This window comes from Drosophila suzukii, chromosome 2L, assembly GCF_043229965.1.
Source record: "Drosophila suzukii chromosome 2L, CBGP_Dsuzu_IsoJpt1.0, whole genome shotgun sequence".
NCBI lineage: Eukaryota > Metazoa > Arthropoda > Insecta > Diptera > Drosophilidae > Drosophila > Drosophila suzukii.
In genome coordinates, this window is record NC_092080.1 from 4,230,238 (window position 1) to 4,247,314 (window position 17,077).

A 17,077-nucleotide genomic window follows, 5' to 3' on the forward strand; every position below is an offset into this window, starting at 1 on the left:
CAAAATCCGTTTCAAAGATCCTAAGATTTATTTAAATCAAAATAAAAGCAAAAAACGCTTAAGTCTAGTTAAATAATGAATGCCTCATGATCAAAAAGCGAAAGTTTTATCAGTGAAAATGCAAAACGTATACAATTCAGGTGGTACGTGCAATTTTGTGTCAACAAATTTTTTTGGTGCTTCTTTTATTAGGAAAAATTACACACAATTCAACAGATATCTTCTTATCCACGACTTTTAAATATTTACATGCAGATACGCATATTGCTGCCACATAACCGTATCAATGTCGTCGACTACAAAAAAAGGTTTATTCCAAAAATAATAAAACTAAAATTTCTGTTGCATTGCGCCATTGCCGTTCGTACCTAGTTGCAGTTGCATATGTACACAGTAAACATAGTTTAAGGCATCCGGTTCTGATCGTTTCTGTTCCGCTGCGGGCTAACAAGCTTTCCAGGATTGTGGTAAGATCTACTCCTTGGTCCTTTGGGACACTACGGTTTCTACGCATGAATCTCGAACAGTTTGGCCACCTCATTGAGGTCATCGTACTTCTTATTCTGATTGATTATTGTCCTAGCTAAGCCTATCCGATTGAAGAGGTTCCACAGCAGGATGCCGACGATCTTGTCATTCTTCAAGTAGAATATAACACCCTTGCCATAGTTGGCCGCCTCATCGGGATCACAGGTAACGCCATCGGTGCTGCCAGTGGCATCGCTTTTTGTCGACTGGCTGGTATTCGTGGTCGTTGGGATTTCAGGATCACTGGAGTCGGACAGTTGGTCTACGCGTTTGGCGCTATCCGAGGGCAGGGCGAATACGCCAACGGTGGGCAGGGAAGAATCCACCAGGCCAATTCCCTCGTAACCGATCTCTGGGCCCAGATCGGACCAAAACATGCTTTGGTGTTGATAAGGTTTTTCTGTTAAAGGAAAGGGATTACATTAAAATGGTTGACTATTTTAAGAGACATTATAATAACTTACTTGCTCCTGTCATGTTCTCGCCGGCCAGCCGACCAGAGACCACCGAGTGATCATGGTGCTCCACCCGCCGTCTGCCCAGCAGAGGATCGAAGAAGCAGGAAGCATCGCCAGCCACGTAGAGATTCCGTCTGGCCTCCAGCTCCGCGTTGACCACGAAACCACCCAGACTTCTGTCCACCTCTAATCTGCTGGGAGCCGCTAACTCTGTGTTGGGTGTGCAGCCCACGCAGACCACCACCACGTCGGACATCAAAGTCATTCCATTGTTCAACTCCAACTTCAGATTGGTTTCATCTCGCACCGCCGATCGAATGCTGGCATTGGGGATGACACAGACGCCCTGGGCTTCCATCTTTGCCGTCGTCCAGCGGCTCAAGTAGTTGGGCAGCACCTTTGACATGTTGGCGTTTTCCTGAAACACTTGGTACACTTTGCCGCCATTGTTCTCCCTGGAGTAGTGCGCCAGAGAGCAGGCCAGCTCACTTCCGATAAAACCGTTGCCAACAATGGTTATTGATCGCTTCTCCGCCGCCAATTTTCGTAGGCGATCAAAGTCGTCGGGCGTGCGGTAGACCATTACCTTTTCGAGAACGCTGGGCGGAGCATCGCGCAGCATTGTGAGGTTCTTGGGGGCACAGCCCGTGGCGATCAGGCATTCGTCGTAGCTAATCTCATAGCCGTCGTTCAACGTTGCTATGCGCTTTTGCGCGTCCACCTTCTTCACAGCGAAACCTTGAGCGACGGCAATTCCACCGTTTGCACTGTCATCCAGATCCTCGGGGTCCACGAAAAACTCGTCCGGCTCGAAGAACAAGCTGTAAGGGATCCAAGAATTAAATAGTTTCCCTATAATTCTTAATTAAGACCTACCTTCTCTCGGAACCCGTCCATTGCTTAAAGCGATAATCTTTGATGGGATCCTCGTTCGGATTGGGCGTGTACCACAGTTCCTTGGACAGCGGAGGACGCATGTAGGGCTTGCGGAACTCATTGCTAATCATCAAAACTTTGGCAGTTGCATCGTTGGACTTGATGGCTCGGAACGCAGAGAAGGCAGCGGTTCCGCCACCAATAATAAGGTACGGCACATGCTTGGGAAGGTCTGCAGAACTGGGCGGACCTGTGGATAAGGACAGAAAAGATATACCACTGAATTGTAGACCCTTTTATCTATGCACCCATTGGCTTATGATAAGCAACATGACAATTATTTTGTAATTTGTTCGTAATGGTTATACGATCGTGATTGTGCTTATCTGAATGCGAATGTTTTTTACATTCCAGAATGTTCTTCACAAAAATGAGGTATATTTATTTTTGCACCTATTCGATAGATCTATAAATCTCACTTACTCGTAGCTAGTCCAGCTATTAATCTACGTTTCCGTTCCTCCTCCTCTTCCTGGGCTTTTTTGGCCTCACTGTCATCCGTATCCCGCGTCATGAACCAGGCGAGCTTCAATATAAGAAGCTAATTATAAAGGATCTGCTTGAATCATTGGTTGGAAACATACCAATCCTCCGGCTAACAGGGCAGCCAGCGCTCCCAGCAGACACTTCAGTCGCAGGTCCTTCATCCGGCACTCGCACTCCTCATCGCCACCACCACTGCCACCGGGAGCAGTTCCATCCTCGTTGCAGGGCTGGCAGGTTGTCTCCTTGCGTTTGCGCTTAAACTCCTCGCAGGCGTTCGTGGGTTTGCAGGAATCTAGGACTGGCTGACTGGTGCTGAGCTTAGCACTGTCCGACTTTAGCACATCCTTAGCGCTACAGACACTCTTGACATCAGCAAAGCCCTAAAAATAAGTTAAGATATTAGTTTAAATGTCTATAGAATTCTTAGAAGGGGATGCAAACTGGTTTCGGATTGTTAAGCTAGTTAAATGTTATCATCTTCTTTTGAATGACTTAATTTCCTTGTCAATTTAGCAATCTTGATATTATTTCACCATGATGTCGAAGAATTGCTAATAACAGCAGGTAGAATGCAATACATTTTGATAATAGCGAATCAAACTGACAAACTATTATTAAAATTTGAGTATTAAAATCATTAAGAGCACTGACATTAAGTCAAATAACCGCCATGGGGTTAAAATATCTTTTTTGGCGCGAAATAAACTAGCAATCCTGATAATTATAACTTCGATATGAAAAACAGTGAGCCTGACAACTAGTAGTACCAAATGGATCAGTTACTACAGTTTTGGGTGGGATCCGATCCCATCGTTTGCATCCCCGAACTTATCCAGCTAGAATGGATGATGAATGATGATGGGCGATGGATACCACTTTGAAGAGTGGCTCCGACTGGGATGGGGCTTGAAACTGGGCATTGGCGTAGGTGGGCATGGAGGTGCCCTCCACAACCGCGCCGAACTCCTCAGGAGGGGGCGTGGTCGAGGGTTTGGCGACGCAGGCTTGATGATTCGGATACTTGTTGGCTTGCAATTTGGTGCGCGCCTCGAGGGTGCGTTTCTTTACCATTTGATAGAGACTGCTGTGTGCCGGCCGCAGAGGAGCTGCAATTGAGGAGGAGGAGCACAAGATGAGTAAACTTATAAAAACATGAAACACAGATTGACCCAGCGGTGGGGCGGCCATAACCTCACTTACCGTACGCCGGCGGGGAGCGCTGCGGAACTGGACCCAGTATCCTCCTGTTGGCCAGGATGTACGCCTGCCGGATGAACTTCTGCGTCAGACATCGGACACCCCAAATACTCATCGCGATTTACACTGATTCCGGACAAATTGACACTCCACAATCCACAATTGTGTAACGTATGCGAAAGAAACGTGTGTGTTTGCGAGTTTGTGTTTTGTTTACAAAAGAACCAATTTCTATGACAAATTTCTCCGTGTGAAGTCCGGCGGTGTTTAATTGATCTCGACTCCTTTATCCCTCCTTGTTTTTCGTTTGTCGGTTTTCGGTCGTCCGTCTCCTTTTATTTTTCATTCCCTCGCCTGTCTTGTTGTTTTTGTTTCTCGCCTCAGTCCCAGTGTGACCGTTGCCGTGAAATGCGACGATGTCAAGCAGCTAAAGTGGAACGGTGGAATTCAAAACATGGGTGCTGTTTTTATTGCTTAATTAATTTAAGGCTATAAGCTAACTCATGTTTATACCCGTTACTCGTAGAGTAAAAGGGGAAAGTATGTAACAGGCAGAAGTAAGCGTTTCCGACCCCATAAAGTATATATATTCTTGATCAGGATCACTAGCCGAGTCGATCTAGCCAAGTCCGTCTGTCCGTCTGTCCGTATGAACGCTGAGATCTCGGAAACTATAAGAGTTACAATACTGGGATTAGGCACGCACATTCCTGAGATTCCTGCGCAGCGCAAGTTTGTTTCAGTAGAGTGCCACGCCCACTCTACCGCCCACAAACCGCCCAAAAGTGTGGCTCGTACAGTTTTGATGCTAGAATAAAAATGTTAACTAAAATGTATTGGTCTCGTCAATACCTATCGATTGATCCAAAAATAAATTTGCCACGCCCACTCTAACGCCCATAACGCTTAAATCTGCATACCGCCGGTAGGTGGCGCATTTTAATCTCGCTTTGCTGCTTGCATATCTCTATTTAGCTGAGTAACGGGTATTTGATAGTCGAGGTACTCGACTATAGCGTTCTTCCTTGTTTTATTATCTAATTGTCTGTAAATGCATAGAGTAATGAACTATATAGAGGCGCCAATTGCTCTTCCGCTCTTTTTAGATAATGAGGCTATGATGCCACCTAGGCGAAAAATGCTTATTTCCCCTCTTTTTGACAAGTTCGATTGAACTTGTAATTCATTCCCACCTCATTCTGCACCGCTCTTGCTCACTGTTTTGTTTTTGTTTTTAATCGAAATCCCTATTGCTGTTGCTTCGCACCTAAGTTAGCTTCAAACTTGGCCTTGAATTGGCTCTTAGCAGAGGTTGGGCAGAGGTTCGGGCAGAGCAATTGGCGACTCTATATAGATTCTTACTCTATGGTAAATGTTTAGAAAAAAGATCAAATATTCTAGGTATTAGCATATTGGAGGTCTAAATGTATTTTAATAAACCTTTCGGGTTTTGAGAAACTAAAGCTGGTGAAAACTGTTGTGTTTTTGACTAATTAAGTTAAGCAACGGGCATAGCATTTAAATAATAGTTTTAACAAAATGTCACAAAACTTTGTTGGTGGCGCCTTAAAATTCCTTGGACGTTGTACTGAGTTTAAATTTATAAATTTAATTTGCGGTCCGTGCATAATATAAATAATTTACAAAAAATATATAACAGGGCTGTTATAGATGGCGTGTTAATAAGCGCTGACAACAGCGCCCTGCTGTTGCTTAACATTTCATTGCATGGTCACCCTGCTTGAAATATTTTTGGTATTTTCAAAAGAGTATTTTTCTTTGTACCGGACGGTATGCGGTATCACTGATCGCGGTCACACCACCTTATTTGTTGTCGGTTTCGTGAAAAGTTGGTTAATGTGGTGCGAATACTAGAATACTACTAGTTACCGCGATCTGTACTAGTTTTACATAAGACGAGTAGACGCGAGGACGCACATACATTGCGAAAATTGTAGTGCGTCGCCTCGTTTTTTGCCTGCAACAACAAGTTTTGCCGCGCTTCGATTGTAGGCGGCTGCAGCCGAAAAGGCCAAATACTCTGCAAATTTTCAATCAGGTAAGAAGAAAATGATAATTATTGTGAAATACAACACCGTATTAAGCGGAAAAGAGGGAAAACTACTCCAGACATTCCCCTAAAGTAGTGGGCATAGCAATTTTCCGGCAGCGTCGCTTGCAAATTAAAAATGGCGCTACCGGTATAGATAGCACATTTCGCTGATTTAGGCCGCAAAAAACTATACCCACGTGTCGTTGGCCAAGCCAAGCTGAAATGGAGCCCTAAAATTGTTTATATTAAGGGGAAAATCGTTGTAAACGGTAAAAGTAGTGACTAAATTGCAACTTTTACCGGCAAACGCCAATCGACACGCACACAGACGCATGCACCACCGCACACACACACATACGCACGCCAAGCGTTGCCGCCAAAGAAACTGTTGTTATTTTAAAATGTGCCGAAATCTGTTCCCAGTACAGTAACACAAGTGGGGAATAGTAGGTTTTTGCGATATTTTATAGTTTCTTGGCTTCGCTGTCTTTAAGATACTTTCCATATAACGCACCCAACTTGTTCCCATTTGTCCTAGTCCCATTCCAGAGTTGTCTGGATAGAATACGATCATTGCGCGTGCGCGCGTTTGTTTTTTTATTTTGCTGTGAGTACAGTATGTGGTCATTAAGGGGGATTTAAAAAAGAACTTATCTGTAAGAATGTAAAATCCAAAGGATTTGTTCTATTAATAAAATTATAGAATATTTAATGGCTGTATAAAAATATAATGAACAATTTCTTTAAATTTTTTAAGCGCAAAATCTCTTCAATTAAAAATTGTTATTTAAAAAGAAATATATTCTTTAAAAATAAAAAACAATGTTAGGTATTGAAAATTCTTAAAACTGAATTAAATATTTTCAGCACAACATCTTTCTTTAATAGAAGTAGACATAAACTACAAATATATAAAACACTATCATAATTTCAAATTCTTTAAGCTAAGGAACACTGTAGTCTTCTGATAGTCTGTTCATAGACAACTAAAAAATAAATCGACAAACGTATACGCAGTGATTAATAGCGGCTAATGCGGAAGCTGTTTATACTTTCGCGTACAGTTGCTTCAGTAGATTAACAATCACTTTCGTTGTACCTTTTAAAGATCCATCTAAGGCACAGCAGCAGTATCATCATGGAGAACGGAAGCAAGGGTAGCGCCCTGTCCATCGAACAGATGTACCAGAAGAAGTCGCAGCTGGAGCACATCCTGCTGCGGCCGGACTCGTACATTGGGTCCGTGGAGTTCACCAAGGAGCTGATGTGGGTGTTCGACAGCTCGCAGAACAGAATGGTCCAGAAGGAGATCTCTTTTGTGCCCGGCCTGTATAAGATCTTCGATGAGATCCTCGTGAATGCGGCGGATAACAAGCAGCGCGACAAGAGCATGAACACCATCAAGGTTGACATCGATCCGGAGCGGAATGTGGTGTCCGTGTGGAACAACGGCCAGGGTATTCCGGTGACCATGCACAAGGAGCAGAAGATGTATGTGCCCACGATGATTTTCGGTCATTTGCTGACCTCCTCAAACTACAACGATGACGAGAAGAAGGTCACCGGCGGCAGGAACGGATACGGAGCCAAACTCTGCAACATATTCTCCACCAGCTTCACCGTGGAGACCGCCACGAGGGAGTACAGGCGGAGCTTTAAGCAGACCTGGGCCGACAACATGGGAAAGGCTTCTGAAGTGAAGGTAATTGAATACTGATGTAAACTTGAGAACACCTTCTAATCTATACCATTCAACCCATAGATCAAGGACTTCAGTGGCACCGATTTCACTCGCATCACATTCAGTCCCGATTTGGCCAAGTTCAAGATGGAAAGTCTCGATGAAGATATTGTGGCTCTGATGTCCCGACGTGCATACGATGTGGCCGCCTCATCCAAGGGTGTATCCGTCTTTCTTAACGGCAACAAGCTGGCGGTGCGGAACTTCAAGGACTACATTGATCTCCACGTCAAGAGCACGGACGAAGACTCCGGTCCACCCATTAAAATTGTTCACGAGGTAGCCAACGAGCGCTGGGAGGTTGCCTGCTGTCCCTCGGACCGCGGCTTCCAGCAGGTCTCGTTTGTCAACTCAATAGCCACCTACAAGGGTGGTAGGCATGTGGACCACGTAGTGGACAATCTCATCAAGCAGCTCCTCGAAGTGCTGAAGAAGAAGAACAAAGGTGGGTTTTGCTTTGAATTACCTCGAGCTCATACTGATCTTTGCAATCCCTTCCAGGTGGCATTAACATCAAGCCCTTCCAGGTGCGGAATCATCTCTGGGTTTTCGTCAATTGTTTGATTGAGAACCCCACATTCGACTCGCAAACTAAGGAGAACATGACGCTGCAACAAAAGGGCTTCGGTTCCAAGTGCACTCTATCCGAGAAGTTCATCAACAATATGTCCAAGTCTGGCATCGTGGAGTCTGTGCTGGCGTGGGCCAAGTTCAAGGCCCAGAATGACATTGCCAAGACGGGTGGTCGCAAATCGAGCAAAATAAAGGGCATTCCGAAGCTGGAGGACGCTAACGAGGCCGGTGGCAAGAATTCAATCAACTGCACCCTCATCCTCACCGAGGGAGACTCAGCCAAGTCTTTGGCTGTTTCCGGCCTGGGCGTCATTGGCCGCAATTTCTACGGAGTATTCCCGCTTAGGGGTAAACTTCTCAACGTACGCGAGGCTAATTTCAAGCAGCTGTCCGAGAATGCCGAGATCAACAACTTGTGCAAGATCATCGGGTTGCAGTACAAAAAGAAGTATCTCACCGAGGATGATCTCAAGACGCTGCGCTACGGCAAAGTTATGATCATGACAGATCAGGATCAGGACGGCTCCCACATCAAGGGTCTGCTGATCAACTTTATCCACACCAACTGGCCGGAGCTGCTGCGTCTGCCCTTCCTTGAGGAGTTCATTACGCCAATTGTAAAGGCAACCAAAAAGAACGAGGAGCTCTCGTTCTACTCGCTGCCCGAGTTCGAAGAGTGGAAAAACGATACGGCCAATCACCATACGTATAATATCAAATACTATAAGGGTTTGGGTACTTCGACCTCCAAGGAGGCGAAGGAGTACTTCCAGGACATGGAACGCCATCGCATCCTGTTTAAGTACGATGGCTCGGTGGATGATGAGAGCATTGTCATGGCATTCTCCAAGAAGCATATCGAGTCAAGAAAGGTGTGGCTCACCAACCACATGGACGAGGTGAAGCGGCGCAAGGAGCTGGGATTGCCAGAGCGCTACCTGTACGCCAAGGGCACCAAGTACATCACCTACGCGGACTTTATTAACCTGGAGTTGGTACTGTTCTCCAATGCGGACAACGAGCGTTCCATTCCCAGTCTGGTGGACGGCTTGAAGCCAGGTCAGCGCAAGGTGATGTTCACCTGCTTCAAGAGGAACGACAAGCGTGAGGTTAAGGTGGCCCAGCTGTCTGGTTCCGTCGCCGAGATGTCGGCCTATCACCACGGTGAGGTTTCGCTGCAGATGACCATCGTTAATCTGGCCCAGAACTATGTGGGCGCAAATAATATAAATCTCCTGGAGCCACGCGGTCAGTTCGGTACTCGCTTGACGGGCGGCAAGGATTGCGCCAGCGCTCGTTATATTTTCACTTTGATGTCTCCCTTGACCCGACTCATCTACCATCCCTTGGACGATCCGCTGCTGGACTACCAGGTGGACGATGGCCAGAAGATTGAGCCCCAGTGGTACCTGCCCATCATTCCGATGGTGCTGGTAAACGGTGCTGAGGGCATCGGAACTGGTTGGTCCACGAAGATAGCCAACCACAATCCCCGAGAGATAATGCGCAATCTAAAGAAGATGATTAACGGAGAAGAGCCGACGCCTATGCATCCCTGGTACAAGAACTTCACCGGACGCATGGAGTACGTATCGGATGGCCGGTATGTGCAGACAGGAAACATTCAAATTCTGCCAGGGAATAAGGTGGAAATCACCGAACTTCCTGTGGGCGTTTGGACGCAGAATTACAAGGAGAACGTGCTGGAGCCGCTGTCGAACGGCACCGAAAAGGTTAAGGCAATTGTATCCGACTACAGGGAGTTCCACACGGACACCACCGTTCGCTTTGTGATTAGTTTTGCGCCTGGTGAATTTGAACGAATTCAAGCTGAGGAGGGTGGCTTCTATCGAGTGTTTAAACTTACCACAACGCTCTCCACCAACCAAATGCACGCCTTCGATCAGAACAACTGTTTGCGGCGTTTCCCCTCCGCCATCGATATCATCAAAGAGTTTTACCAGCTTCGTCGTGAGTACTACGCTCGCCGGAAGGACTTTTTGGTGGGCCAGCTGACGGCGCAGGCCGATCGGCTCAGTGACCAGGCTCGCTTCATTCTCGAGAAGTGCGAGAAAAAGTTGGTGGTGGAGAACAAGCAGCGGAAGGCCATGTGCGATGAGCTGGTGAAGCGTGGCTACCGTCCCGATCCCGTCAAGGAGTGGCAGCGCCGCATCAAGTTGGAGGATGCCGAGCCAGCTAACGAGGAGGATGACGAAGAAGAGGAGGCAGCTACCAGCAGCAGCTCGAAGGTTAAAAAAGAGAAGGAAGTCGATCCGGATAAGGCTTTCAAGAAGCTAACCGATGTAAAGAAGTTCGACTACCTCCTGGGCATGTCCATGTGGATGTTGACAGAGGAGAAGAAGAACGAGCTGCTCAAACAGCGCGACGCCAAGCTGGCCGAACTGGAGAATCTGCGCAAGAAGACGCCCGAGCTGCTTTGGCTTGACGATTTGGATGCTCTGGAGGCCAAGCTAGATGAAGTGGAAGAGAAGGAGCGCCTCGAGGAGCAGGGCATCAATCTGAAGACAGCAAAGGCGATGAAGGGCCAGAAGGCTGTTGCAGGCAAGGGCAGAAAGGCTAAGGCTGCGGCAGGCTCTTTGGCCACAGGAGACGTATTCCCCGATCCCGAGGGCGAACATGTGGAGTTCAAGGTAACCGAGGACATAGTCAAGAAAATGGCGCTGGCGGCTAAGTTGGCCCAGAATGCCAAGGAGCCAAAGAAACCGAAGGAACCCAAGGAGCCCAAGGTGAAGAAGGAGCCAAAGGGCAAGCAGATTAAGGCCGATCCGGATGCTAGCGGCGACGATATGGACGATTTTGATGCAATGGTCGAGGGCGGTGCGAAATCCTCACCCAAGGCCAAAAAGGCAGCAGCTGTCAAGAAGGAGCCGGCAGAGAGGAAGCCCCGCCAGAAGAAGGAGAACGGCGGCGGACTCAAGCAGAGCAAAATTGACTTCAGCAAAGCCAAGGTAAGTTTGCTCCATTTAATTGAGAAATTATTAATATGAAGACAAGTTAATTGAATGTTTGTATTGTAATTATTAACATCGTTTTTATTTTTTTTAGCCCAAGAAGAGCGACGACGACTCAGTGGAGGAGGTGACTCCTCGGGCGGATCGGCCTGGTCGTCGACAGGCCAGCAAGAAGATAGACTACAGCTCGCTGTTCTCCGATGAAGATGGCGATGGCAACGTGGGATCTGATGATGATGCCAGTGACAGTGATGAAGACTCGCCCAAGCGTCCAACCAAGCGTGGTCGAGATGAGGAGAGCAGCGGTGGAGCCAAAAAGAAGGCACCGCCAAAGAAACGGCGCGCCGTCATCGAAAGCGATGATGAAGTAACATTTGATGATGATGATGATTCCGATTTCCAGTGATGGGCGCAAAGATATTACAAGTATTTAACAAGGAAACCGACGATTGGAATCAGCATTATCCGTATCGAGAATTTTAAGGAGGCACTTTTATGTGCTGCAGACTTACTCGCTACGGTTGTTTATATTTTCATAACCTTTCAATGTTCTCCTCGAAGTTTACGTCAATGTTTTACTTTCCGTGTTTCAGTTTTACTTTAGCTAACAACTTCGCCACATTCGTTTACTTTAGCTGATTCTGTGTTCCAGAACAGCAAGTTAAGCCACTAAGAGGAATTCACAAACATAATATCGATGTATTAACATGTTTCATAAACATAGTTTGTAGTCTCAAAAGTTTTCTTCATGTAAATAAATCAATTTTACCCAATAACTATTGTTCTTTGTCTTTAGGGGTCTTATAATGGCTGTCGTAAATAAAACATAAGATGTGAATAATTAATGTTTATTCACCAAAGATGCAGTGTATTGGAACGTAGAATATATAAATAATGTCTTAAGCTTCTACAAGGCTTATACATCAACTTTATCCAGAAAATTCTTGAAGGAATTCTTGATGTTGTCGTTGGCGAACTTCGGTTGCTTCAGGGCCTCGCGCAGTGCGAAGCGACATCCCTTGACATCATAGTCCGACTTGAAGGGCTCCTCGCAGCGCAGCAGACGCAGTTGCATCAGCACATAGTTCAGCACACGGGTCTCCTGCTTCGTCTTAATGGCGTAGTCAAAGGTGGCCTGGTACAGGGAGACGGCCAGATCCAAGGCAGCCTTCGATGATTGCGACAAATGCGCGCACTTCAAAGTGGTGAAGACGAGTAGCAGCAAGTGGTTGTCTCCGGTGAATTGCTATTTGAACGAGATACAAAATGTTTAACCCATTTCGAATGTGATATACCCTCTATAACTTACGTTGACAATGGACTGCAGGGCCTCGAACTTGTTATCCTGATCCAAGGAGTCAAATTGTTCCTGGGAGCAGGGAGTCTGGCTCAGGCAGAACTCCTCGGGCGTGCATTTCTGAATGACCGTCTTGCCGGTGACCGCAAATGTATCGCTGGCATTCAAGTTGGTATCATTAAAAAGCTGTGAAATATTTGGGAATTTAGCTTTCATGCAATCCATTTTGGTATTTAACACATAGCTTACCTTGGTCGTGTAGGCATTGGTGGTGACATAGGCAGTCTCCTCAGCCTGGGTGTTGTACTCCTCGTCATCCTCGTCGGCTTCTTCAGTGGTATCGTTGGCATGCTCGTGCTCATCGTAGTCCTCATCCTCATCCTCATCATAATCAGCCTCCTCCTCCTCCTCGCCCGATTCCTCTTCTTCGGAGATATTTTCTTCGAACGGTTGCAAGGCGGAAGCAGTCGGCAACTGATTCATTTCGCTGACTATCTGTTCGGCGCCTTCTTCACCGAAGCAATTGCCATCGAGGTTGAGTAAGCGTAGCTTGGGCTTGTTTCGCATGGCGTTCACCAGGACCATGCCACCATCGCTGTTGATTTCGTTGAATCCCAGTTCGACAACCTCCAGTTGATCATTGGAGTTCTCCAGAGCCTCACCGAAGTGGTAGGCGCCATTTGTACGGATCAGGCAGTCGCCAAAGTTTAATTCCCGCAGCCTGCAATGTTAAACAGCCCTTAAAAACATACTCTCTAGAATTTGAATGCAACCGACTCACATTGGCAGGAAGGGCAGAATCTCGGCGATCTTTTCCGCTCCCGAGGATCTCAGGGTGTTGTCGTTCATGTTCAGCACCCGCAGATGCGGATTCTCCTTGAAGGCTTCGGCTAGGACCTCCACTCCGTCGATGTAAATGGAGTTCTGCTGCAGAACAATCTCCTCGAAGGTCTTGAGGGTTTTAAATGCGGCGGCCAGGGAGATGGCTCCCGCATTCTCCAGACGATTACGTGAGCCCACAAAGATACGCAGCTGGAGCGGGGTTCCCGCCTTTTTGGCATTGGCATGGAGATCGATCAGAGCCTTGGACAGCATGAGGCCGCCCTCGGGACCAAGGCCACAATTGTACAGCAGCAGTTCCTGCAGTGAGTAGCAGACGGGTGAGCGCAGGAACTCCTCCAGTCCCCGCATGCCATTCGGTCCCAAGGCATTGTCGCTGAGATCCAGAACCGTTAGCTTGGCTCCCGCCACATTTAGAGCTGCTCCCAGGTGCTTAAGGGCTTCCGGAATCTCCGATTTGAGGCGACGCGTGAAGAGGTTCTTCCACAGCGCCTTCCGAAACTCCGGATGACGCTTAAGACCCTCGCCAATAGCCTTGGCCGCCTCCACGCCCAGGGTGTTCCCGTCCAGATTGAGGTAGTGCACAGTGGTCTGTTTGTTGAGGGCATCGACCACATCCTGGACTGCAAGGAGTATTTTAGCCACTAAACGGGGCATTTAAAGCATCATCAAAACTCACCATCGGCAGCTGTGTCCCAGGTAAGCGCCTTGTCCTGGAATGAAATGCCCTGCTCCTGGCCCAGTTGGGCTGCCATGCTGACAAAACTGAAGTTGGATATGGCCATGGTAAGTCTACTTTGTACTCTACTCTCGATTAAATAAATTAAAAACAGACACTGTACTTGGCAATTGCAGCCGGCTTGCGAAATTTATTTTAACCTCGCAAAAAATGGGCGCTAGAATATTGGCATTGCTTGGTATTGTAAGCCGGGGGTGTTGGTCACACTAATCGCGACAGAGATGCTAAAAGCAACAGGGTGACGAGCATATAGCTATTATAGGCAATGTAAACATTTTTTATTGTAAATTATTTTTAAGATTAGTAGTGATTTAAGTTAAATACATTAACTGAAAGAGATGGAGAAACAAAGTCAGGTTTTAAACCTAGAAAACCAATAGAAATGTAATAATAAAAGTTTTCCGAAACATCGGACAAACGGATGATATAACTTCAGTAATTCATCAGTACACCCTAATTTTGATGATATTACTCCCCGCTGACTTATAGCTATCTGCGCATTCCTGCTGCAGCTGCACATTCCGACAGACTAATTTCGGTGCTTTGCAACACTGTCGAGCAGCTGCAGCAGAAAAAACAAGCCCAACGGCATGAAATTATGCTGAAATAATCTCCTGATATGAGCTGCCCTGCTTAAGTCTAGGGCAAACCGATAAGAGGCATGTTTAGGAAGCTACTCAAGATGTGGATTCTGTTGCGACCCACCCACTGGCTGATTTTGATAGCCCTGTGCGTGCTGACCTGTGCGGGTTACTGGCTGCTCTGGTCGGAGATTCGCTTGGAACATGGTAAGTGGAGGCTTGAAAACCAGTTAACAGATAAGGATTTATGTATATACCACTCCTATTACACAGCCTTTAAGCCACTGTCCAAATTGGGTGAATCTCTGACCCCCGATCAGCATGCCTCGTCAGCCACCGATGACTTCGACTTCGAGGAGCACCTGGTGGTGCTGTACAACCGCGTTCCAAAGACAGGATCCACCAGTTTTGTCAACATTGCATACGATCTCTGCAAGCCGAACAAATTCCACGTGCTGCACATCAATGTGACTGCCAATATGCATGTCCTCTCGCTGCCCAATCAAATCCAATTTGTGCGAAACGTTTCGCGATGGCACGAGATGAAACCAGCTCTGTATCATGGCCACATGGCTTTCCTGGACTTCTCCAAGTACGTAGATCACCAAACCCAGCAGATCCCATCTAAATAGTATCTCCACATTGCAGGTTCCAAATCGCCCACAAGCCCATATATATAAATCTAGTGCGCAAGCCTCTGGACAGACTTGTCTCATACTATTATTTTCTACGCTTCGGCGACAACTACCGACCGAATTTAGTGCGCAAGAAGGCGGGCAACAAGATTGTTAGTATGCTAGTAAGGTTTAGATGGCATTAACCCAGAACCCCCATGTTTTCCACAGACCTTCGACGAGTGCGTGGTGCAGAAGCAAGCCGACTGTGATCCAAAGAACATGTGGCTGCAGATACCCTTCTTCTGCGGCCATGCCGCCGAGTGCTGGGAACCCGGCAGCAGTTGGGCCCTGGATCAGGCCAAGCGCAATCTAGTCAACGAGTACTTCCTAGTCGGAGTCACCGAGCAGATGTACGAGTTTGTGGATCTGCTGGAGAGATCACTGCCCAGGTGAGCTCCTGTCTAATGTGCTAAGTTCATGGTAATTTACCTGTTCCTTGCATAGAATCTTTCAAGGCTTTCGTGAGCACTATCACAACTCAAACAAATCCCATCTGCGTGTGACATCTTCCAAGCTGCCGCCAAGCGAGTCCACAATTAAAGCCATTCAAAAGACCAAAATCTGGCAAATGGAAAACGATCTGTACGAGTTCGCGCTGGCCCAATTCGAGTTCAACAAGAAGAAGCTCATGCAGCCGGATAACAAGCACGTCCAGAAGTTCATGTACGAGAAGATTCGGCCCAAATGATTGCAGAGAAGGCGACGGAGTCGCAGAGCAAGAATTCGGGCGACTTAAGTGTTCCAACGTCTGCCAGGAGTCTCCGATTTTTGTATTGTAAATACGTAATTCTCCCATTTAGATTTGATCTGTACTTAAGCGTAACTAATCCGTACACCTAAGCGCTACTGAAGACTTAAGCAGTGAATATCGTTGACATATTAATAATCCCAACATTTTGTATGTAGTCTAAGCTTTAATCTTGTAAAGCATTCGAGAACGCTTTGTAGTTCAGCGTAAGCAATATTTAGAAACAATTGTCTGCACAATATCTCTTCGTTTAGTCAAATGTACGTTTTATACTCGACAATACTGTGGAATGAATGGATGAATCTAGAATTTGTAGATCATATAAGTGTATATTCATATGTAAACGACTCTCATTACTTGTAACTGTCATAGGCTAAGCTCAAAATCTGAATTTGACATTCAAATTAAATGCATGTAAATAGTTGATAATTGATTGTCCATACGGAGCGTTGTGCGTATCATCAGCTGTCGCCGGGATTGCGTGTTCGCAAATTGATTAATGCCAGCAGTGGGTTACTTTTAACTTTCAGCGCTCTGTACTTTGACTAAGCTAATTGCAATCGACTGTCTCACGAGAATCCGGCGGACTTTAAAGGCTGACGTAGCTCGATGGGCGAAGGTGACTGGCTGACGGGCTGACTGGCGGATTGGCGATCCGACGCGCAGAATGGGCTCAAGCAAGTGCAAGAAAATGAAATTGAAATACATTTGGAAACGGCAAGCAGTGAAATACTTAATTAATTGCTCGCGCTTGAAACTAAAAGCAAATGAGTTCGCATTACCCACAGCCCCCGTCAGTTGATCGCTTGATCGTGGAACGCGGACACGCAAGTCGAAAGTAGCTACGGCCTGCCAGAAAACCATTGTTGTCGAAAGACTGATAGCCAAAGTATTAAGTACCCGCAAAGCTGGCCATATTAACGACTCGTAAGAGAGATTTTAAACAAGTTTTTTTCTTAACTCAGTCACAGTGGCGATTAGTCTTTAAACTAGTTGTGAACGGAGCGTTCAAAAGTTCAAGTCTAATTACGTTCAAGTCGCGTAACCATCTGAAGATTAACCGCGATACACTGTGCGTAAATATAAAAATATTCTATCTAAATGGGATCTAAAAAATACTTGCTTCAAGCATTGTAAAAAATATGTGTTTGGATTTTTTTTCACATAAAAATATTAGTTCCTCGAAATCGATAAAAATGTTTGCATTTTAGAATAAATATACGAAGTGTACTTTTCGCCTGTGGTTAGATA

General features: G+C 46.3%; 4 protein-coding genes across 6 annotated transcripts; 2 read left to right on the forward strand and 2 right to left on the reverse strand.

Annotated features, from left to right (window-relative positions):
* Positions 1 to 130: 130 nt before the first annotated feature.
* AIF (Apoptosis inducing factor) lies at positions 131 to 3,988 on the reverse strand. Of its 2 annotated transcripts, none has more exons than XM_017090148.4 (7): positions 3,609 to 3,988; positions 3,282 to 3,514; positions 2,507 to 2,788; positions 2,346 to 2,448; positions 1,863 to 2,112; positions 993 to 1,807; positions 131 to 928 (listed from the first exon to the last, which is right to left on the reverse strand). In XM_017090148.4, exons 1-7 carry the CDS (start codon positions 3,718 to 3,720, stop codon positions 507 to 509), a joined length of 2,217 nt encoding a protein of 738 aa, XP_016945637.3. In that variant the 5' UTR covers positions 3,721 to 3,988; the 3' UTR covers positions 131 to 506. The 2 variants fall into 2 exon arrangements, with proteins under 2 accessions (XP_016945637.3, XP_016945638.2); XM_017090149.4 differs by having other exon boundaries at positions 3,477 to 3,514; positions 3,609 to 3,987.
* Positions 3,989 to 5,413: 1,425 nt separating this feature from the next.
* Top2 (topoisomerase 2) lies at positions 5,414 to 11,720 on the forward strand. 2 transcript variants are annotated; one of them, XM_065862930.2, is made up of 6 exons: positions 5,414 to 5,592; positions 5,639 to 5,664; positions 6,767 to 7,360; positions 7,421 to 7,844; positions 7,901 to 10,941; positions 11,039 to 11,720. In XM_065862930.2, the coding sequence occupies exons 3-6, from the start codon at positions 6,797 to 6,799 to the stop codon at positions 11,348 to 11,350; spliced, it is 4,341 nt and encodes a 1,446-aa protein (XP_065719002.2). In that variant the 5' UTR covers positions 5,414 to 5,592; positions 5,639 to 5,664; positions 6,767 to 6,796; the 3' UTR covers positions 11,351 to 11,720. The 2 variants fall into 2 exon arrangements, with proteins under 2 accessions (XP_065719002.2, XP_016944160.2); XM_017088671.4 differs by having other exon boundaries at positions 5,414 to 5,664.
* A 58-nt stretch (positions 11,721 to 11,778) lies between these two features.
* RanGAP (Ran GTPase activating protein) lies at positions 11,779 to 13,992 on the reverse strand. Its single transcript, XM_017068221.4, has 5 exons — positions 13,761 to 13,992; positions 13,023 to 13,704; positions 12,491 to 12,962; positions 12,254 to 12,427; positions 11,779 to 12,190 (listed from the first exon to the last, which is right to left on the reverse strand). Exons 1-5 carry the CDS (start codon positions 13,864 to 13,866, stop codon positions 11,861 to 11,863), a joined length of 1,764 nt encoding a protein of 587 aa, XP_016923710.1. The 5' UTR covers positions 13,867 to 13,992; the 3' UTR covers positions 11,779 to 11,860.
* A 367-nt stretch (positions 13,993 to 14,359) lies between these two features.
* Positions 14,360 to 16,255, forward strand: Hs2st (Heparan sulfate 2-O-sulfotransferase). Its single transcript, XM_017087559.4, has 5 exons — positions 14,360 to 14,608; positions 14,675 to 14,993; positions 15,050 to 15,188; positions 15,247 to 15,467; positions 15,523 to 16,255. The coding sequence occupies exons 1-5, from the start codon at positions 14,482 to 14,484 to the stop codon at positions 15,764 to 15,766; spliced, it is 1,050 nt and encodes a 349-aa protein (XP_016943048.2). The 5' UTR covers positions 14,360 to 14,481; the 3' UTR covers positions 15,767 to 16,255.
* The last annotated feature ends 822 nt before the right edge of the window (positions 16,256 to 17,077 follow it).